The 24,045-nt window shown below is 45.0% G+C and overlaps 1 protein-coding gene across 8 annotated transcripts in view; it reads right to left on the bottom strand.

Annotated features, from left to right (window-relative positions):
• Positions 1-22,342, bottom strand: part of ppp1r9a (protein phosphatase 1, regulatory subunit 9A) — a 401,146-nt gene extending 378,804 nt beyond the window's left edge. For 6 of the 8 annotated variants that reach the window (XM_038797548.1, XM_038797553.1, XM_038797555.1 and 3 more), the window contains exon 1: positions 20,659-22,080. In XM_038797548.1, the coding sequence (XP_038653476.1) occupies positions 20,659-22,080 (1,422 nt within the window). Of the gene's footprint in view, positions 1-20,658 lie in introns of all 8 variants that reach the window. The other 2 variants (XM_038797554.1, XM_038797547.1) reach the window with 1 other exon arrangement.
• Between the last annotated feature and the right edge of the window lie 1,703 nt (positions 22,343-24,045).

Genomic DNA, 24,045 nt, shown 5'->3' on the forward strand with positions numbered 1-24,045 from the left:
TAATGTGGTTGATTCTTAATGTCTCCCTCAAGGGCAGTTGGGGAGCGGCAATAAATGCTGGCCATGAATGGGAAAAAAAAGTAGAGAAAATTTTAAAGGGTGAAATTAGCAGATCTTTGGAGAATGAAAAAACAGAGATCGACAGTACCCATTTCAAAAGAGAGGATCTTGCGTGACAAACTTAGCACAGATAAATGAGGATGGGCAATAAATGCTGGCCTGGCCCACATTCATTGAATGAATAAAGAAAATCTTCCACTTTTGTGGATACCAACATTGCAGCTATACTGGTTGGTGAGGGACCGGAGTGGTTAGCACTGTTGTTTCACAGTGCCAGGGACCCTGGTTCAATTCCCGGCTTGGGTCACTGTCTGTACGGAGTCTGCATATTCTCCCAGTATCTGCATGAGTTTCCTCCGGATGCTCCGGTTTCCTCCCACAGTCCAAAGACATGCGGGTTGGGTGGATTGGTCGCGCTAAATTTCCCCGTAGTGTCCAAAAGTTAGGTGAGATTGCTGTTATGGGGATAGGGTGGCGGTGCAGACTTGGGTAGGGTGCTCATTCAGGGCTCGGTGTAGACTTGATGGGCCAAATGGCCACCTTCTGCACTGTAAATTCTATGATTCTATGAAATCTGGTTCCTCATGTTGAACATCGAGAAACGTGCCCAGTCATGTGACAATCATGGCATGCGTTTATGACAACATAAAAAGTGACACTGCCACTTCTCACAATATTTTCCACTCTGGTAACTGAACCCACCCAACATGAATGGGAGTGGAAAATCCAGGCCCACGTCTAGAGTACTCTGTACAGTATTAGTCTCCTTATTTGAGGTAGGATGTAAATGTGTCAGAAGCTGTTCAAGAATATTTACCAGACTCATGGCAGCTCTGGGTGGGTTATCTTATGAGGATAAGGTTGGACTGGCTGGCTCGGTTTGTATCCACTAGAATTTAAAAGAGTAAGGGACGACTTGATTGAAACACAAGATCCTGAGAGGTGAATGTGGAGGAGATGCTTTGTCTTGTGGAAGAATCTAGAACTAGATCAGTGAACGAGGTCATTTAAGACAGGGATGAGGGTCACAAATCTTTGGAATTCTCATCCTCAAAGGCACGAAGCAGAGTCTTTGAATATATTTAAGGCAGATAGACAGATTCTTGATAAGCAAGGGGATGAAAGGTTATCTGGGGTAAGCGGGAGGTTACAATCAGGTCAGCCATGATTTTATTGAATGGCGGAGCAGGCTCGAGGGACCGAGTGTGCTACCCCTGCTCCCAATTCATATGTTCGCACTTAAAACATTAACGTTTTAAAAACCGTATCTTTTAATTGGAATAAGATTACAGGTTCGATTCCAGGCTTGGGTAACTGTCTTTGCGGAGTCTGCACGTTCTCCCAGTCTCTGCGTGGATTTCCTCCGGGTTCTCCGGTTTCCTCCCAAAGTCCAAAGATGTGGTTAGGTGGATTGGCCATGATAAATTGCCCTTAGTATGCAAAAAGGTTAGGTGGGATTACTGGGTTATGGGGATAGGGTGGAGGTCTGGGCTAAAATAGGGTACTCTTTCCAAGAGCCGGTGCAGACTCGATGGGCTGAATGGCCTCCTTCTGCACTGTAAATTCTATGATCTATGAAATGTCTGAAGTTAAAGGAGGATGGGATCGACAGGGTAGACAGAAACAGACCGATTCCAGCAATTAAGGAATCAGAAGCCCCAAACAAATTTAGAGATTCAGAAAATACAGAAGTTGTGGAACTCACTATCAGGATTAATATTGGCGGTAGAGGGAAGACAACAGTCAAGATTAGACCGGATAGTTGATGAATAAAATAAACCAACCCAAATGGACCTGGGAACCCGGTGGGTAATTATGATTAGAACTAATTGCTCACAAAGAAGGTAAATGCCAAAATTGACTTGTTGGACCAAATTACCTGAATCCGTTTTTGAACCTCTCCTTTCCTGCTAAACTACTATGATGATATCAGTTTAGGGAATGTCTCACGCATCTCCACTACGAACAGAAAGGAACATAACTTCCACAGCACAAGAGCTGACCCAAGTCTGCCAAACCTAGAAAGCCACAACTGAAGCCAGGAAAGCAGATTTCCTCACCGCTAATTGCAAATAATTGGCTCCACAATACATGGGACATTTATTTTAAAAGGTCAAGAAATTAACGGTAAAAATATTATTTCTCCATAAGGGAAGACTTTTACATTAATTAAACTTTACAGTATCAGGTGAAATTTGAACAAAAAGAGGGTCACAATTTCTAGGAAGACGGCAGCAGCATAATTATTTATTTAAATGTAACACCACTTTTCATGCAAGGAGGGAGAGAGAACAGAGGAGATTTAATATCAGTCGCTTGACTTAGTGGGTTTTCTTTACACACTGGTAACCATTTTATTGAAAGCAGGATCAAACTCAAAGTTGAGTACTGGTTTACTGTGTTCCACAATTGCAAATTATACGCAAAATAATTTCATCAGCCAAGAAGTGGCTGATGAAATTCAACGTGGGAAAGTGCGAGGTCTTGCACTTTGGAAAAAAGAATAGAGGCATGGACTATTTTCTAAACGGTGACAAAATTCATAATGCTAAAGTGCAAAGGGACTTGGGAGTCCTAGTCCAGGATTCTCTAAAGGTAAACTTGCAGGTTGAGTCCGTAATTAAGAAAGCAAATGTAATGTTGTCATTTATCTCAAGAGGCTTGGAATATAAAAGCAGGGATGTACTTCTGAGGCTTTATAAAGCACTAGTTAGGCCCCATTCAGAATACTGTGAGCAATTTTGGGCCCCACACCTCAGGAAGGACATACTGGCACTGGAGCGGGTCCAGCGGAGATTCACACGGATGATCCCAGGAATGGTAGGCCTAACATACGATGAACGTCTGAGGATCGTGGGATTATATTCATTGGAGTTTAGGAGGTTGAGGGGAGATCTAATAGAAACTTACAAGATAATGAATGGCTTGGATAGGATGGACGTAGGGAAGTTGTTTCCATTAGCAGGGGAGACTAGGACGCGGGGGCACAGCCTTAGAATAAAAGGGAGTCACTTTAGAACAGAGATGAGGAGAAATTTCTTCAGCCAGAGAGTGGTAGGTCTGTGGAATTCATTGCCACAGAGGGCGGTGGAGGCCGGGACGTTGAGTGTCTTTAAGACAGAAATTGATAAATTCTTGAGAGCGGGTAAATGGAGATGAAATCAACCATGATTGAATGGTGGAGTGGACTCGATGGGCCGAATGGCCTTACTTCCGCTCCTATGTCTTATGGTCTTATGGTCTTAATCTCACGACATGCAACCAAAAGTGCTTTCTTCTTTAACCAGGGCATTACTTTTTTTTTATAAACCAAAGCCATACAGTAATTTATACAATAGTAAATGAAACATGTGTGTCCAAACACAATGTTTATTGCCCTCAACTTGTGCAACTGCCACACATGACCATTCATTAAATACAAGAAACAAAACTGCATTTTTTGCAAATTAATAATAATAAGTTTTATTACGGTCACAAGTAGGCTTACATTAACACTGCAATAAAGTTATTGTGAAAATACCCAAGTCGCCACATTCCGGTGCCTGTTCGGGTACACTGAGGGAGAATTCAGAATGTCCAATTCACCTAACAAGCACATCTTTCAGGACTTATGGGAGGAAACTGGAGCACCCAGAGGAAACCCACACAGACACGGGGAGAACATGCAGACTCCCTCTGCACAGACAGTGACCCAAACCGGGAATCTAACCTGGATCCCTGGCGCTGTGAAGCAATAGTGCTAAACTTAAAACCTACCCAATGAGCTCTAAGCAATGTGCACCCTAGGGAGTGTTTTCACTTTTTGTTCAAATAGTAGGTTATTTTCCTCCATAGTGACTTACTCAAATCACTGAAGCATCACCCAGTCCACTGCATGATGGCATTGACCTAGCAACAAGTCACCCAGATAATGGGAGAGTCAAAAATAGATTTTTACTTGATAAAAAGAAACACTACTACTCCTTAGGGTGGCATACTTTCAAATGGCCATTTACAAGGTTACATGAATCACTCGTGTACAATGCCAGAGAAACTGGGTCAAGCAGCAAAACAGTAAATGCATGATGAGAGTATGAGATGGTGGTAAAGGGGCAACGGAAAATACAATGTACAAACTCCGAACACTGGCTTAATCTCCAAGATTATGGACTAGGTGAGAAAATTCCTCAAATATGCAATAAGATTTGCAACAATTATACAGAATTTATTTTCATAGATAGTTTACAAGTTTAGTGTTAACTGGATCCAGGTAAATTAACTCCCTAAAAATCTATGTTCTTCCGAGTTCTCGCTCTTCCGTGTTCTCGCTCTTCCGTGTTCTCGCTCTTCCGTGTTCTCGCTCTTCCGTGTTCTCACCAAGTACAATGGTAGAAATCTATCAGCACCTTGCTGGATCAGTGCTGTTTTTGCAAAACTTTTAATGAACCATTGTCTGTTTGGGAATCCAAGAACCACTAATAAAATAGGTATTGGTATTGCTGAACAGCATCAAGGACATTTTCAAGGGAAGATGCTAAACTTAAATATTTACTTTTTGATGTCAATTCCATTGTCTTTATAATTTTACATTTGGTATTTTACACATCCATCAAATGGAGCTTTAAGATCATTCAATTAAATTTCAATTGACCAAAGCTACATGACTAATTCTCTAAAAAAGCACACAAAAAAATCCATGCTAAACACATTTATAAACTGCACCAATGGGATTCTTAGTTAGTTCAAGATAGGCACTCAAGATAAGGAAACTCAGTGTAGGATATAAACAATGGGCGGGATTCTCCGTAGGCCGACGCCAAAATCAGAAAACGCGATTGGGCAGAGAATAGCTTCCGACGCCAATATCATGGCAGGCACGGTTTGACGACAAACATTCACCGTTACCTCAAAAATGACGTACATGCGCCGTGTGGAGTTTAAACGGCGTTTGCATCTCATTAGTGGGCCCACCTGTGATTCTCCGCCTTCGATGGGCCGAGTTCCCGACGGTATGGTCCACGTGTGGTCTCATAAATTGTGAACCTGGCATCGTGGCTGCTGAGAGAGAGAGAGAGAGAGAGAGCGCGAGAGAGAGCAAGAGGAGGTAGGACACAGAGAGGAGCAACTGCAGGCTGCCGGGCCAGACACTGGCTGTGCTGGCTGGGGTGGAGGGGCCCGGGTGGTAGGAGGTGGGAGGGAGGAGAGAGAAACAGGCCAAGTGGCAAGGGTGATGGCCCCCCACCCCACCCATGGGACAGGGGCAGTGAGCAGGCACCAACCGCCATTACGGTGGCCATCCTGTTGCTCACTCACCGACCACCCACATTGGCCCCTGTTTCTGCACAGTGACACCGGCCTAATGGGTGCTCCCAACCCAACTCCCCGCCACCCCTTGGCGGACCACCCAGAGCAATACCCACAGCAGTCCCCAGCAAGAGCACTGCCAGCCAGCGGTGCCCCTGGCATCAGGGACGGGCACCAGGGTTAGAGGCGCCCCACGGTGCCGGCCACCAACAGGGCTAGGGAAGGTACATACGGGGGCGGAGCCCGCACTGCCAACTGGGGCAGTGTAGCCCGGCAAGCCTTGTTGGGAACGGGGGTATGCACCATGCTAACATGTCGGCCTCTCACTCCCTGCAGACAATGGATTTTGGAGTTCGACCAGCAGTGGTGGCCACCCTGCTGATCACCGCAGCTCTGCGAGATGCCCTGCGGCCGTATGAGCGGGAGCCGCTCGAAGAGGAGGTGGAAGCTGCAGCAGCAGAGCGTGCTGCAGAGGGGCAGGCGGTAGGCACCCAGGCTGGAGAGCCAGCCGCCCAACAGGTTGAGGGGGAGGAGGTGCCAAGGAGGCACCGCATGAGGCCTCGTGTGTACCGGCGCCGACTGACTTTAGAGGACCTGCCGGACCGGTTGTGCCGCCGAAGACTCTGGCTGAGGAGAGACAGGGCGACACATCTGCCAGATAATGGCACACCTGGCACCGAGGCGGCATGCGGGAGAGCACCCACTCCCGGTGTAAGTCAAGATGACAGTCGCCCTGGGGTGAGAAGATGGCGGCGACCACTGGTCGCACGTAGCCCCGGGAGCAGAGGATGGCGGCACCCATTGTGCGATCGGCTGAGGGAAGGGAGCAAAATCGGGCACGATAGCGGCAACTGCGCGGGCCTGGCACACCGTGGCAAAGTGGCCCTTCTTGCCGCAGGATTTGCAGGTGGCGGCGCGGGCTGAGATGCTTCTGCTGGCCGCAGAAGTAGCAGCGGGGACCCCCAGAGTGCGCGGTGTGGCGGGCAGCGCAGGCATATTGTGCAGGAGCGGCCCCAGTCGGGGGGGGGGGGGGGGGGGGGGGGGGGGGGGGGGGGGGGGGGTCGGTTGCAGGGTCCACGAGGGGTAGGATGGGTGGGCCGCACGGCGAGCGGGGTAGGACTAGACATTACGAGAAGCGACCGTCATGGAGAGCGCTAAAGCTTTCGTCTCCGTTAGGTCGAGCGCGGCTCCTTACAGCAGTCGTTGCCGGATGGGGTCCGATGCAATCCCCGTCACGAATGCGTCACGCATGAGGAGATTGGAATTTTCCGTGGCCGTGACGGCCTGGCAGCCGCAGTCCCGTACGAGAGGGATAAGGGCCCGCTAGAAGTCTTCAATCGACTCACCAGGTAGTTGTACGCGAGTGACGAGTACATGCCTTGCAAATAGAGTGTTCGTCTTCTGGACGTAGTTTTCTTTAAGGAGTTCCATGGTGCCTGCGTAATTCGGCGCATCCTGTATCAGCGGGAACATGCTGGAGCTCAACCTTGAGTAGAGAACCTGGATTTTCTGCGCTTCCGTCGGCTCGGGAGTCGCTGAGTTGATATAGGCCTCGAAGCAAGCCAGCCAGTGATTAAAGTCCTTTCTGGCATTTGGCAAGTGCGGATCCAGCTGCAAGCGATCTGGTTTGATCCTGATGTCCATGATGCGGAAAATCTAACTGTAATAAATTGATGCCCTATCAATCATACTAAAGACTCGATTGGGTACAAAAGAGGCTTTATTACAGTTAATGTTTATCCTCCGACTGCAGCTGGTAGAATGGCTGCTCAGGAGAACTCATGCATATTTATACGGCTCCTTGTGGGCGGAGCTAGCCGTCAGGGGCTACTGGCGAACCTACAGGTTCTGCTGTACATCCCCTAATACAGGCACACACACAATTACACAGTGGATCACCACACTAATAAAGCAAGTCTTTTGGTTACAATAAAGAGAAGTTGGGACTGTTGTGAAAATGACTATGTGGGACTCTTGTGTATGAGGAGGGGGATTTGTAATCTGTACCAATGCTGCTGTATTCTGCTGTGTTAGTTTTGCTCTGTTTGGGGAGCAAATACAAAAGGGGGCTGTTGCGATTCATTGTGAGGGGAGAGAGGATTGTTGATTTGGTGGGAGCTTGGGCACGAAGGTGGGAGAAGGAAAATGTTGGCTGTTGTTTGCAGGGACATTGGAGAGGGATCCTGGGTGGGAGCCACTTTTCTAGCGAGAGAGAGAGGGGCGGCTGGCAAAAGGGTGAGCCAGGTCTTTCATTCTGGGTGGGATTCTGGTTAGCAGCAGGATTTGTTTTCAGACAGAGACAGTGGAGGCTGACCAGGGCAGTTTATGTACCCAGGGGGTGAGGAGTTTTCTTTTTTTCGCTGGTGTATAAGGTTTCTTGTTATGGGTAGGACCCTGCCCCCGGGGTAAAGAGCACGGAGTATTCAGCTGTGTTCGCGGATCAGTTGGTGCTGGGGATGTTCAACGACTGATTGGCTCAGGAGTATCTCCCCGAGACACTGGGGCAAGCATTCATCTCCCTCTTTCTAAAGGACAAGGACTCCAGAGAATGTGGGTCGTACCACCTAATTTCTTTACTTCACGTTTTCTGATTTGAAAAAACAGGTTTACGGGGTTATGGGGAACAGGTAGGGAGGTAAATTTGAAACCAGGAAAAAAATCAGCCATTATCTGATTGAATGGCAGAGCAGGCGCCAGGGGATGAATTGCCTACTTCTGCTCCTTAATTCCTAACGTGGATGCAAAACTTTGGCTAATGTCTTGGCGTTGAGGCTGGAATCTTGCCTTCCAGAGGTAGTCGGGGATGATCAAACAGAATTTGTGAAGGGTAAAAAGTTGTCAGCTATGTTAACTAATGTGATTCTCACACCTGCATTGGGGTCAGACCCGGAAGTAATCTCGGCGCTGGACGCAGAAAAGACGTTCAACAGGGTTGAAAGGAGCTACCTGTGAGGTGCTAGAGAAGTTTGGGATCGGTCCGGGGTTTGTGTCATGGGTTAGGCTGTTATATGATGCACCGTCTGTAAGTGTGCAAACAACTGGAGTTTGGGGTTGTTTAAGCTGTCAGGGGGATGAGACAGGGATGTCCTATGTCCCCTTTTCTGTTCACGCTGTTGACTGAACCATTGGCAATCACTTTGAGAGCCTCGGATAAGTGGGGGCGAGGTAGGGGGGGGCGGGCATTTCTGACATCCCCAGGGGCCCACAATCTACTTGCTGGAGAGGATACTCTCTTGTGCGGAGTCGGAAGAGGGCAGCACGTCTGGGATAGAGAATCATAGAATCACTACAGCGCAGAAGGAGGCCACTCGGCCCATCGAGTCTGCACCAACCCTCTGACAGCATACCCTAGCTAGGACCACGCCCCACCCCATCCCCTTAACCCTACCTAACCTTTTTGGAGACTAAAGGGCAATTTAAGATCACCTTTCCACCTAACCTGCACATCTTTGAACTGATTGTCTGAAGATCAGCGAGATGCCGAACAACCACACCTTCTGTAAGTGTCTGCAACTTGGTTATTATGGTCAGAGTTGTTGGGTGGGAAACGGAGCTGCAAATGTTGTGGGGCATCAGGGAGGGGGAAGAGTTGTCTGGACACTTTGTTATAGAAATGTGCGCATCATAGGTGAAGAGCTGGTTTCGGTGGAAGAAGTGAAGGCCAGGTGGAAGGAGGAACTGCGACCCATTTTGGAGGAGGTGGTGAGGAGTGAGATCCTTCATGGGGTGAATGTAATATCATCATGCACAAGGATGAGTCTGATTCAGCTAAAGATGGTGTTTAGGACACACCTCACCAAGGCCAGGATGAGCTGATTTTTTTGAAGGGGTTGAGGATAAGTGTGAGCAGTGCTTGAGAGGGCCTGCTCAGCATACGCACATGTTCCGGTCCTCACCCAATTCGGTGGGTTTTCGGGGGCCTTCTTTTAATATGGATCTAGAGCCATGCGCGTTGCTGGCTGTATTTGCGGTATCGAATCAGCCGGAACTGAGGATGGGGGCAGTGGTGCTGCCCCTTCCTTGTGATATCCTATATTAAAAGACACCCTCGTCACCAATTACATCTAGCACTCTTAGTTTTCCAATAGGTGTTAAAATGCTGTGCTCTGTAGATACAAAATCAGAAACCACAGCGAGTTTATCAACTACCATGACACAATTTTGGAGTTAGATCAGGCTGTTCCTGAAAACTCCCCAGAGAAATTAATCAATGCTTTTTTAACTATTCAGAACCTATTCAACAGATAATAAATCAAGCAAACTAAGCATTGTAAATATGCATACTTTTATTAATGCTGAATTAATAAAATTCTGAATGCAAATAGCCACCATACAATTTAGCATCTATTCCTTTGGGTGATCCGTGGGCAGAGGAGGTTAGGGGGTGCGGAGTTATGGCAGAAGAAAGTATATCCTTTTAACAGTTGTCATTTCAGCTCCAGAAGGGTTTGGTTCCTTGGCGATATCAGTATAGGTTCAAATGTGTACTGCAATTTGTAGCATAAAAGTATTGCATTCCATCTCAAGCTGGGACCAAAAAACTTGAATCTTGTGTCCATCTCCAGATGTCTTCACTGCTGTCCATCCTATGCATCAGTTTGACAGGATTATATATTCTCTGTCCAGTTATTGCATAAATCCAGCAGATTAACAAATTCTCTCATTTACCAAGCACTGGGGTAAACGAATTAAGTAGCTATTTCTTGGTTCTAATAGACCTAAACATCCACAAAACTGTTTGTAGCAGTATTAACAGCAATGGAACAGCTGCGATTAATCCTGGAAATCCAGCTCCTGTGAAAATATGCTGGTCTGAAAACTAAATCCTGTATCTTCCATGGATAGCAATTCCAATTGTAGTGCACAAAGTTCACAGAATATGGAAACATTTAGATTGAATCTACAATCAACATATTGTTGTTTCTCACAAACAATATCTATGCTTAATTTCCACATTTAATCATTTATATAAAATGATTAACTTTTGAATGCCAAGAATTCCACAAGAAAGACGATACATGATACAAACGTATTGCATTCAGATAACAGCACAGAATATTCAGGAATGTTTGATGGACAATAAAATAAAATTAAAATAAAAACTCATTACCTAGGACTCAAATCAGTTTTAATTATATCTGGAAACTAGACTTTCCCAACAGCCAACGTTTCAAAGAGCTGTCCAAAGAATGAAAGCACCAAAACATCTCTGCTTCATAGAAAGGCTCAGCTTAGTCTTTAACACTGATTGGACATATGGCAATACATTTTCTTATACTACTCCCATCCAGCAATACCAACATATGTAATAACACCCATCTTAACTAATCAGAACACTCCAAGGACTTTGCATACAGCCAAATGATCAGCAATTCAGACATTCCCACACACTCCAGTACTGGTGCACTTTAGGTTGTGACCGTTACATTTATCAAAGGCAACAGATACTGTGGAGTCTGGTCATCTTGTTAAAACATGCTTTTCAAACAAAATCTGGCATTTAAAAAATTATCATTAGGTGAACTGGTCTATGCTCCCTTTGTACAAAATGGAACCCCTACAGTGCAAGAGGAGGCCATTGGGCCTATCGAGTTTGCACCAACCCTCTGAAAGAGCGCCTACCTAGGCCCACTCCCTCGGTCTATTCCTGTAACCCCACCCAATTTACACATTTTGGACACAAAGGGGCAATTTGAGCATGGCCAATCTGGCTAACCTGCACTGTGGGAGGAAACTGAAGCACTCCGAGGAAACCCATGCAGACACAGGAAGAATGTGCAAACTCCACACAAACAGACACCCAAGTCCCTGGCACTGTGAGGCAGCAGTGCTAACCACTACAGTTGAAATTCCATGCAATAACCTCCAATGATATCTCTTCATCTTTTAAACAAAACTGAAATACATATTTGAAGCTAAGGAAAGTACAAGGGCAAGGGGAAAGAATAGGACAGCGAGATGAATTTTAGGCTGCTCTGGAAAAGGGTTAGCACAGACATGATGGGCTAAATGACTTCCTTCTATACTGCAATGGTTCCAATTATTCTCCCAATCAAAGATCATCTATTTCTACTAGCTGTCACTGCTGTTGCTGGTATCCAGGGACAGAGTGCTATCAGATGTCAAGTGATGGTAACAGCCTCCAAATCATACCTGTGGATATAAATTTGTAGGCTTATGCAAGTTCCAAAGGGATTCAACCACAGGCAGATTTGGAAGCCTTGTAACAGATAAACTTGATGGAATAAATAGCTCATAGTTGATCATGGACATCTCCACAGACGTTCATCAGATTGTAATGTCAGAGTAATCCAACATCAACAAACATAGGAGAATGGAATCTGTGCTAGGTAGCATTTGACCAGCAACCCTAATGCAATTCGCATTAACAAGAAGTCTCACCTTGCTAGACTGTGAAAGTGACAGATCCTTGCAAGCTGCCTCATATAGTGCTCAATCCACTTCATGCAACAAACAGGATTTTACAAGAATGAGCCTTCCACTATGAGACTCTCCACCGCCACCATCACCCCAACTTCACACCAAAGAACCCAAGGTTATAAATTTACATCTGTTCCACCTTGATGGAGCACAAACCAGATTCACATGGCATAACCATTCCGTGGGCCAGAATAAAAATCCAAGCCTACCATAAACAAATAAGGTCTGTCCATCATACATTAAAAATCAACATGCTCCTCCTGCCATCCCATTCCCTTAATGTTTCTTGAGAAATGCTCTGAAAGGATAAATAGGGTGGTCACAAGGACTTTAAAGTAGCAAATGGGGGGGGGGGGTTAAAACTACAAGAAGTATAATGGCTAATGGGATCCAAAGCAGTAGGTCAGCATGTGAGAAGATAGAGGTTAATAGAATGAACAGGCAGGGCAATTCTAACAACTACGGAGGGAAAGGGAATATTAAAAAATCAAAATGTAAGGTGACTGGAAGTGAAAGTTGGGGATGTGGCTGAGCGTTATTAGAGATTAATAAAGGAAGTCAGAATGTAGGAAAAGCATAGTGCACAAGAAAATCATGCAAGCGAAAGACAAATCAGCAGGACACATTTTAAAAAGCTTCGACCTAAATGCACGTAGTACTTGGAATACGGTCAATGAGCTGACAGCAGAAACAGACAAATGGGTATGATTTGGTGGGGAATACAGAAGCATGGTTGCAGGAGGACCGGGACTGGGAAATGAATGTCCAAGGATACTCAGTATTCCAAAAGAATAGACAGGATAGAACAGGAGGTGCAGTTGCTTTATTGGTTAAAGATGACATCAAAGCTGTTTTAAAGAATGATATTGGCACTAAGGGCCGAAATGTTGAATCAATCTGGGTGGAAATAAAAGGGAAAAAACTCCTTGGCAAGAGTAATTTACAGGCCCCGGGGCAATACTTCCAAAGTGGTGCATAGTATAAACCAAGAAAATGAGAGCTTGCGAGAAGGGCACAACGGTAATCATGGGTGATTTTAATATGCATACGGACTGGATTAATCAAATTGACACGGGTAGCCTCGAGGGAGATTTCATAAAGAGTGTACAAAGAGATTGTTTCTTAGAGCGATATGTTATGGAGCCAACCAGAGAGCAGGCTATTTTAGATTTAGTATTATGTAATGAAGAAGGGTTGATAAAGAGTGTTGTCATTAAGGATGCTCTTGGAAGCAGTGATCACAGCATGCTAGAATTTCAAATTCAGATCGAGTGAGAGAAGACAGAATGCCATACTAGAGTTTTAGAGATGGGCAAACGTAATTCTACAGGCCTGAGGAAACAGTTGGCCCAAGTAGATTGGGCACAGATAATTGAGGGTTGGACAGTTGAGGAGCAATGGTGGATGTTCAGGGAGATATTAAACACCCCTCAGTTAAAGTATATTCATGAGAGGAAGAGGTATTGTAAAAGGGAGAAAAATGTTCCATGGCTAAACAAGGAAGTCAAGGAAGACAAAGGCAAAATCTAGAGCATACCATAAAAATTGAGAGAACTTTAAGGTGCAGCAAAGGGCAACTGAACTAAGAAAGGAATCTAGCAGAAAGCATTAACACTGATACCAAAAGCTTCTATAAGTATATAAAGAGGACAGACTAGCTAAAGTAAATGTAGGCTCTTTAGAGGACGATACTGGTGAGGTAATAATAGGGAACACAGAGATGGCAGAGGCACTGAACTAATATTATGCCTCTGTATTCACGGTAGCAGGTAATTAAAACATTTCCACAAACTACAGTTAATGCAGAGGAACTTGGTGAAATAAACATCACGAGGGAGACGGCATTGAATAAACTGATGGGATTAAAGACAGATATGTCTCCAAGACCTGATGGCCTGCACCCTAGGGTAAAATCTTTATTAGTGTCACAAGTAGGCCTACATTACACTGCAATGAAGTTATTGTGAAAATCCCCTAGTCGCCACACTCCGGCACCTGTTTGGGAACACTGAGGGGTAATTCAGAATGTCTAATTCACCTAACAAGCACGTCTTTCGCGACTTGTGGGGGTAACTAGAGGACCGGAGGAAACCCATGTAGACATGGGGAGAACGTGTAGACTCCACAGTGACCAAAGCCAGGAATTGAACCCGGGTCCCTGGCATTGTGAAACAACAGTGCTAATGACTGTGCTACCGTGTCGCCCATATAAGGGAGGTGACAGCAGAGATAGTGAATGCATTGGTTATGATATTTCAGAATTCCCTGAATTCTGGAAGGATCCTGGTGGATTGGAAACATATTAATGTGATGCCCCTATTCAAAAAGGGAGGGAGGCAAAAGGTAGGAAACTATAGTTTTGCTTGACCTCTGTGGTGGGGAAGTTGCTGAAATCAATCATTAAGGAGGAGATAACTGAACTTTTGGAAAGACAAAGCTCAATCCACCATTGTCAGCATGGTTTTATGAAGGGCAAGTCATGCTTGCTTGAGGACATAATCAGCAAGGTGGATAATGGGGAACCTGTGGATGTGGTACATCTAAAGTTTCATAAAAGACAGATCCAGAAGGTGAGATTGCAGCGGTTTGGGGTAGAGTACTAGATTGGATTGACTGGCTGACAGAAAGCAGAGGCTTGGGATAAACGGGCCCTTCTCTAGCTGGCGAACTGTAACTAGCGGGGTGCCGCAGTGGTCAGTCCTCGGACTGTTTACAATCTACATAAACGATCTGCAAGCAGGGACAGAGTATAACATAGCAAAATTTGCAGATGATACTAAAATAGGTGGGAAAGCAGGCAGTGAAGAGGAGGAAACAATTTTACAGATGGATACATATAGGCTAGGATTTGGCAGATGGAGTTTAATATAGTTAAGTGTGAGATTATCCATTTTGGCCAAAAACTAGAAAGGCAAGTTATTATTGAAATGGAAAGCATTTTTCCTGCTGCAAGAGATAAAGCTGATTCGTGAGCAGCAGGCAAGGCAGGCAAGTCCTTCACATCAGGAGTGAAGCTGAGCGGGCGATAACCAGAGTGCAGTCCGAGAAGGGAAGCACAACTTTAAAATGCTGTCTGGCCAATTCCCCTGGTCTACTTAATCGTTCCCTAAAATTTGACACGTATTCTAATAATGTACGTTCTGACTGCTCACTCACCAATTTTTCCTTAATCAATTTAAGTGGTCCTCTTACCTCATGACCAAAATTTAGTTCAATAGGACTGAATTTGGTTGACTCATTAGGTGCATCCCTAATTGCAAACAGTATGATTGGAATTCTTTATCCCAATCCTCTGGATAATCTTGACAATAAGCCCTCAACATTGTCTTTAATGTCTGATGCCATCTTTTTAACGCTCCCTGCGATTCTGGATGGTACGCAGTTGATTTAAATTATTTTATTCCTAAACAATCCATAACTTCTTTGAATAATCTCAAGGTAAAATTTGATCCTTGATCCGATTGTATTTCTGTGGGTAGTCCATATCTAGTAAAGAATTGAAGTAACTCCTCCACAATCTTTCCAGCTGATGTATTACGTACTGGAATGGCCTCTGGAAACCAAGTAGACACATTCATTATCGTCAAAAGATATTGATTCTCACTTTTCATTTTAGGAAGCGGTTCTACGCAATCAATTAAGACCCTTGTAAAAGGTTCTTCAAATGCTGGAATGGGTATTAAGGGCACTGTTTTATCACTGCTTGAGGTTTCCCTATCACTTGACATGTGTGACATGATCGACAACTCTTGGCTACCTGGATACCCAAGTACCGAAACCCCTCTCCACCATCTTAAGTGGTAGGTCCCCCAATCTCTTTTCCTGGCCCCTCGCATGCACCACAAAAAGCTCACTTTTCCCCACATTCGACTTGTAACCCGAGAAGTTTCCAAAATCCCTAAGAATCTGCATAATCTCCCCCATCCCCTCCACCAGATCTGCAATATACAAAAGCAGGTCATCCGCATACAGTGAAACGCGGTGTTCCCCCCCCGGGCCAATCCCCTCCAGTTTCTGGATTCTCTCAACGGAGACATTCTTTATCATGCAGAGAGAGAGACCAAACATACATCTGCTTGGTTTGAATGCAGCTCTCTAACTTAAAACGAAACTAAAATACGGTGGCAAAAACAACTTTCAGCTCAAAACTAAAGGAAAAAGCAGAGACAGAGCAGACATCACTGCAGCCCATTAAGACACACTTTTCTTCAAGGGTGTCTCACATGACACTATGTCTGCTCCTAATTCCTATGTTCCTAGGATCTACTGCATTCTCATCTTCTGTCTGGTTTGGTACACCACATTATGGTCACTGCTTTTTTCAAGCATTTACTGCACCTCTTGACTTATAATGTTATCCTGTTTAATCTTTCGTAAATTTCTTGGGCCAAAAGCTTACTTCCTCACTGGCCTAGTTACACAATAATGATGTGGAAATGTATAACCAAGTAAAAAACAGTTTTCAACTTCCCTGGATATTCAAACCACTCAGCCAAGTTTTCCTCGCAACAAGCTCCAAAAGGAACCACAGGATAAAATACTGAGGTCATGGACTAAATTTGGTTAATAGTCCAATGGTCACAACTTGTTGCTTTAAAAAGGATATGTTAACTCTGAATATTATCGTCACTAGTTTACAACTACTGAATAAGGTCAACTCTATCATAAGATATGAACCACGCTGTTAAGAATTCACTATTTACTTTTCTGTGAAAACTACTAATTGATGACATTGGTTATCCTTCCAATAGAAAACGTAAGGAAAGGATTTTATTTCTATTACCAACAGAAAAATGTAAAAGTGTAGGAAGTTGGTGGTTTCTTTGTAGGTAGAATAGAGACTATTCAGTTACTGTTGCTTCCCCCGTCTGCAGTAAAATTGCAGTCAGACAGCAGGCACCCAGCACCAGGAATGTGATACAATTGCGGATGCAGTTTCTGCAGGAAGTAACTCTGAGGAACCTCTGACACGGCAGGAATTTGTCACTGCACTAATTGACCTGATTAAATCATTTGACTTAGTAAATCACAATTCTGCAATTGCTTCATGATGAGGTGATACAACTGTCTAGATTAAGAGTTCTGAAACAGATGCCTTCAAAATCTGAACTAAGGTCAAGCAAGACAGTGTGATAGTCCCCATACTATTTACAATCTATCGGACAGTGTCTATTCACCTCACCAAAGGTCAACTGTGCTCTAGTGTCAGTATTAAATAATCTAGATGGAAAATCCCTCAACTTCAGTCTCCTCCGATCCAAAACCAAACCGACCATCATAAGTATACATTATCTACAGTTTGTAGATAACTGCAGCACCATTGCGCACTCTGCACCAGATTTTCAAGCCATCTCAAGCTCTGCATTTCTGCACACAAGAAACAGCCTGTCTTTGAATGTTGGCAAAACAAAACCTTTAACCCAGACCTGGTCAACCAAATATCCCACCTCCCATATAGGTTGATGAAAACACTCTTGGAATATGTTGAGCACACCTCATACCTTGGCAGCTACCTCTCTCCAAAGTCACCATTGATGAGGAGATCCATTACCTGATCAGTTGCCCCAGCTCAGACTTCGATAAACTAGGGCAACGAGTGTTTGATAACAAAGACCTCTGCAAGTTAGCAAAATTCTTCATGTACAGTGCAATTGTCACCACACTCCAGCATTGTAATGAAACAGTCTGCGCATCAGTGGCGTACAAGAACGCTAGAGATATTCCATCAGCAATACCTCCACTGCATCCCCAGATTCATTGGGGGCACAGTTGAACCAACATCAATGTCCTTGTTGAAGAATAGAGACATAGACTATTTTTTAAACGGGAAAAAGCTTCGGAAATCAGAAGTACAAATGGACTTGAGGAGTCGTGGTTCGGGATTCTCTTAGGTTAACATGCAGATTCTGTTGGCACTTAGGAGGGCAAGTGCAATGTTAGCATTCATGTCGAGGGGGCTGGAATAAAAGAACAGGGATGTATTGTTGAGGCTATACAAGGCTCTGGTCAGATCCCATTTGGAATATTGTGAGCAGTTTTGGGCCCCATATCTAAGGAAGGAGGTGCTGGCCTTGGAGGATTCAATGGAGGTTCACAAGAATTATGTTGAAATGAAGAACTTGACATACGAGGAACAGTTGAGGATTCTCGGTCTGTACTCAATGGAGTTTAGAAGGATGAGGGGGGGTCTATTTGAAAGTTACAAAATACTGCGAGGCCTAGATAGAGTGGACATGGAGAGGATGTTTCCACTCATAGGAGATAATAGAACCCAAGGGCACAGCCTCACACTGGAGGGAAAATTGTTTAAAACTGAGATGAGGAGGAATTTCTTCAGCCAGAGGGTGGTGAATCTGTGGAACTCAATCTGCCGAAGACTAAGTCAGCAAGTCACTGAGTGTCTTTAAGACAGAGATAGATAGGTTCTTAATTAATAAGGGGATCAGGGGTTATGGGAAGAAGGAGAATAGGGATGAGAAATATATCAGCCATGATAGAATGGTGGAGCAGACACAATTAGCTGAATGGCCTAATTCTGCTCCTATGTCTTATGGTCTTATTAATATTTTAACGGTGAGGCAGTGTGATGGCAGAGAAGGAAAGAAAGCAATTCCTGCACTCAGAAATCCCACTGCCTTGAGACAATCTGCCCCATGTGCCTAAAGATCTGGGGATCAGCCTGTTCAGTCACACAAGACCCATCACAGAAAGTCAAGACTCTGAGTAGACGTCATCCACAAATCTAGGGAGTGTCAATGATGCTTCCCCCTTACTGTTGTCCACCAAGCCAAACGTCCTCCTAATTCTTACCTTGCCCTAGCCCAACTGTAAACCCCCCCACAGCATCCCATTCCTCTCTAGCTTTTTGCCCAGTCTAAGCTCATATCCATTAGATGCACGTCATACAAAGATATCAGTTAAGGCCCCTGCAATTTCCTCCCTTGCTTCACTCAGTATTCTGGGGTAAATTCCATCCTGCCCAGGAGACTTATATAACTTAATGTCTCCTCCTTTTCGATGTCAACATGATCCAGACTGTCCACACACCTTATCCAAGGATCATCTTCCACAAAGTCCTTTTCTTTGATGTACATTGATGCAAAGTACTCATTTTGTACTTCACCCATTCCATCTAGCTCAACACATAGATTGTCCTTAAGTGGAACAATCCTTTCCCTGGCCACCCTCTTGCTTTTTACATATGAATAAAAAGCTTTGGGATTCATCTTAATCCTACTTGCCAAGGACTTTTCATGACCTCTCCAAGCCCTCCTAATTTTCCGCTTAAATACCTTCGTACTTTCTTTATACTCAAAAGGTTTTGACTGTCCACGCCCTTCTAGACCGTACAAAAGCCTCCTTTTTCTTTTTGACGAGGTTCACAATATCCCTCATTAGCCATTCCCATACTTATCCTTCATTCTCTCAGGAACCTGACTGGCCTGAATCATAATGAACTGTCTCTTCAAATACTCCCACATGTTCATTGTTGATTTACCCTCCAACAGTAGCAACAAATCCAAATTCTTCAATTCAATTAATGTTATTGTAATTTGCCTTTCCCCAGTTTCGCATCTTAACGCGAGGGTTACCCTCATCCCTATCCAAAGGTACCCTAAAATGTACAGAATTGTGGTCACTACTCCCAAAATGTTCCCCTTCTGAAACCTCAACCACCTGTTCAGGCTCATTCCACAATACCAGGTCCTGTACTGCCCCTTCCCTAGTTGGACTATCTACATATTGAATCAAGACGTCTTCCTGGATACACCTTCCAAACTCTGCTCCATCCAAGCCCCTAACACCAAGTGAGTCCCAGTGAATATAGGGGAAATTAAAAACCCCTGCCACAACAACCCTGTTACTTTTGCACCTATCCAAAATCTCTCTACCCATCTTCTCGGCTCTCGCTGGCAGTTGGGGAGCCTATAATAAACGCCCAACATTATGATTGCCCCTTCCTGTTCCTGAGCTCTACCCAGATTGCGTCATTGTAGGAGCCCTTCAGCAGTACGGATATAATATTCTCCTTAACCAGTAATGCTACTCCCCCACCCCTTTTACATCCCCCTCTATCTCCCCTGAAGCATCTATATAGTCCAACGTTCATCTGCCAATCCTGCCCTTCCTTTAACCAGGTTTCTGTGATAGCCACAACATCATAGTTCCAAGTCTAGGCCAGATTTGCGACACACATTTGTTGATTCACGGAGATGTAACTTCAGGTTGAAAATACTAGTAGTAAAGACACCCGTACTTATTTCTAGTTCGTTTCCGGTCGCATTTTATGAACTAACAGTAATTACAATGGGTTTAAATGTAATATCAACATTGTTGTTTCAGTTTGTTTTCATAGAGGAAGTGCAGTTGCTACGTTACGCACTTGCGACTCTGGGCTGAACGGCTCAAGCAGCAAACCGTGATTGTTACTTTGCCTGCAAGGAACTATCCATTCGTGTATTTTTCTATAACAGGATTCCTGTATCCCATCCATATTAGGATCTTGTACCTTACTATTTCAAACATTCTACAACATAAATCCAACACGATTTCCGCCTAGATCTGACGGTCACTGCTGCGGTTGATGAAATAGACATATTATTTAAAAGCAAGTGTTCCCTTCAATACTGCATTGAAAATAATCCAATGGGGTCTTTACATCAGCTCTGACGGCATCTGTGCATCAACATAATTTAATTCAGATTTTTTAAAGCCAAAAATAACTCCACACACCTAGTTTTAAAATTATTGATAAAGTGAGTCTGCATTTGAAGAAACGGTATTTCAACTACACTTCTGAAACTTACGCACTTTATCTTTGCAGGTTTATTAAGGTGCCGCACATAACACGCAACATATTATTGATTCACTTACTTTTATTGGAGCAGTGCTGAATTGAACTTTCCTCTTGGTTGGAATATTATCTTCATCGGACAATCCTGTTACTTCTGTACATTCCACAGTTGGTTCATAATTATTTTCATCGCTATCCACTTGCTCCTCTGAGTCCTCATAAGTGTGCTCCCAAACAGCATCATCTCCTGACTCCACGCTGCAGCCCTCAGGCTCCACACTTTGAACTTTGGATTCTGTTTTGGGATAGTCTTTTCCGTTGGTTTTGTCAGCTGATCGATTTATGGCCGGAGTCCCAGAATGTTCAATTGTACTTTCCTCCGAAGAATTTTCACTTGCTGTTGAACCTCGCTTACCTGAAGCTCTTCCAGCTGCATCAGTACTGTTTTTCAAAATGTCTGAGACAACATTCGGTTGCTTCACGTCCATACAAGTGTTTGTGTGTTTCCCCAAATTATCATCCGAATGGTCTACAGCTTCATGGACCCCAGCTTTAACCTGCCTTACGTTTACTACGTTGCTCTGGTGAAAAGAAACGTCTGTTGTTACGGTCTCGGATGGAAATGTCGCATGGCTGGCCGTGTTTTGCTGTTTTTCACGTGCCCTGGGTAAACTTACAGCATCTTGGTTTACAAAAGAAATCCCACATTGATCTTGGAAAGAGGATGTTTTACAATCCAGCGGTTGGTCCTCGTTCAGCACTTCAGTTGTTTGAGACGGGCTGTCGCCCGGGCTTTCGCCCATTACCAGGTTTTGCTGCTCGGTGTTTTCGAAGACGGCACTGAGCTGGCTGACGGTGGGAGACACGGACTCGGTCCTGGGGCTGCTGCTGTCCAAGGACTCGGTGCTGCCTCGGTGAGAGCGGGACCCGTCGATCCCCTGCAGCTCGTCCAGCAGCTGATCCTGGGAGCCCTTCCTCTCCCTTTTGGGGGAGCTCTGGTGGGAAAGGGCCGCCTTCTCCCGGATACTCTGCTCGAACAGCCTGCGGGTCTCCGAAAATTTGGAATAGGTCGACGGCCCGTCCCGGCTGCTGTCGATGCGACTGGTCCGATCGACCGGTTTGGCCTGGGGGCTGGCTGCAACCTCGGCCACATCCTGGGCTCGGACCCGCCGGTGCGGGGACGAGGAAGCCCCTCGATTAGCTTTAGAGCGGGTAGAAGCCCCGTTGTCCTCACCGGGTCCCATGCCCATCTGCATGAACAGCATGTTCTTGATCCGGTTAACATTGGAGCCGTATTTCCTTCCTCGAGTTTGCTGCTGCTGCAGCGGGTTCTCGCAGCTTTCCCTCGCCTTTCCATCGCCTCCAGTGGCGGCCACCCCCGGGCTGCCGGTGCCTTTATTGAAGGTGCTTTTGAGAGCCTGGAACTCGGTCCTGTAGGCGTTGCGGTGCGGCGAGGCGCTGCGGAGGCTCGATCTCTCTCCTGAAGCCTCTGTCTTCATCATGTTTTACCGTCAACAGCAACCGTTGATGAGGACGTCTGAAAACCCCCTCCTCCAAATAAATGCTCCCTTTGGGCTCTCACTCGGCCACTGTCACGCCGGGAGGAGGAGAAGCCCGGAGGCGCTACGGGACAGGTGCCCATGAACCCAAAGCGCAGCAGCAGCTGCCCGCGAACATGCCGGCGAAGGCAACCAAGCGAGTGCCGGGCCGGGACTCCGAGCCTCCCTCCCGCGCGCGCGCCCTTCGCTCTCTCCGCTGGCGCGCGGCCAGCCGTTAATCCCACAGCCTCGCGCGCACCCACTGAAACAAAACGGCTGGGCACCGCGCGCCGTCACGTCATCGCGTCACCGCGCGTCGGGCCAGCGGACACCGCGAGGCCAGAGCCACTGGCAGCGAGGGCGCAGGAACCCCCCCCTAGTAGAATACAGCCCCCAGTGTCAGTGAGCACCCTGCAAACCTGTCACCGCAATCAATGCTGGAGGCAGTTGGTGGTCGGCAGCCGTGGCGATTGCAGACATGTGTGAAAGCCCTCCTCATCAGGACCTTAGCAGACGCTGACTCTCTGGGCCAGCATTTTCCAGCTTTGTTTTCCATTTCCAACAATTGCATTTTTAATGTTTGTTTCTCTTTGTACAATTGTTGTACAGTTGCTTTCCCCCTGAGAGCTGCCGACATTGAGTGTTTCAGTACAGAAACAGTCCATTCAACCTGCACTTGCGTGTTTCTCCACCTGAGCAACTCGTATAACGGCAGGAGCAGAAATAATCCGAATGGATGACACCGAATAGATTGTATGGAGTTGTTTATTTTCAGAAAGATAGATCAAATTAATTTACACCAAATATGTGATTGTTCCTATTAAAATCGTAAATAAAAATATTAAAACATTTACATATTTTTGTATTCATGAAAACAAATTATATAAAATTTGCAATATTTCAAAGTTAAGTTTCAAATACTCGTGTATCTTAATGGTAAAAATTAGTAGATTTTATTTATTAATCCCAATTTATGCACAATGATTTTCTTTTGAAGTGGCAATTTTGTACTTTTCATGATACATTTAATTTTATTTAACCAATTCACAGTATAATTGTATTTTTAAGTAGAATAACAATGCACAGCTTCTCCTCCAAAAGTATTTTAATGGAAACAAAGAATTTGCACAGTAACTTTCACATCCTTGGGATATCACAACTGCTTCACAACCAATAAAGAAAGAAGGTCCTCCTGAAGTGTCCTTACTGTTATAATATAGGGGGATGTGTTGCAGACAACAATGTCCCATACATAGTGGTGATATAAAACATCAAAAGCTCTGTTTTCAAGATATTAATTAAAAGATTTATTATTTTGTCCATGACGCCTCTTCTACATCTAAGAGGGAAGCAGGGCATCCAAAAGACAGACCTTGATGAGTACTGGGTACTCTGACTTTAAAGAAAGTCAAAGAGATCTGGGCATACAGGTCCACAGATCTTTGAAGGTAGCAACACATGTGGACAATGTAATCAAGAAAATATACGGAATGCTTGCCTTCATTGGACGGGACATCGAGTATTAAAATTGTCAAGTCATGCTACAGTTTGTATAGAACCTTGGAAAGGCCGCACTTGGAATATTGCGTACAATTCTAGTCGCCACACTACCAGAGGGTGTGGAAGCTTTGGAGAGGGTGCAGAGGAGGTTTAATGAGTGGGAAAACTTTAGAGATATGCGAGACAGACGTTTTACACAGAGGGTGGTCAGTGCCTGGAATGCGCTGCCAGGGGAGTTTGTGGAAATAAATACATTAATGGTGTTCAAAAGGCATCTAGACAAATACATGGATAAGATGGGTATAGAGGGATATGGCACAAGGAAGTGCTGAGGGCTTAGGCCAGCGGTGATATCATGATCGATACAGGCTTAGATGGCCGAAGGGCCTGTTCCTGTGCTGTATTGTTCTTTGTTCTGAAGGGTCAACC

This window comes from Scyliorhinus canicula, chromosome 5, assembly GCF_902713615.1.
Source record: "Scyliorhinus canicula chromosome 5, sScyCan1.1, whole genome shotgun sequence".
NCBI lineage: Eukaryota > Metazoa > Chordata > Chondrichthyes > Carcharhiniformes > Scyliorhinidae > Scyliorhinus > Scyliorhinus canicula.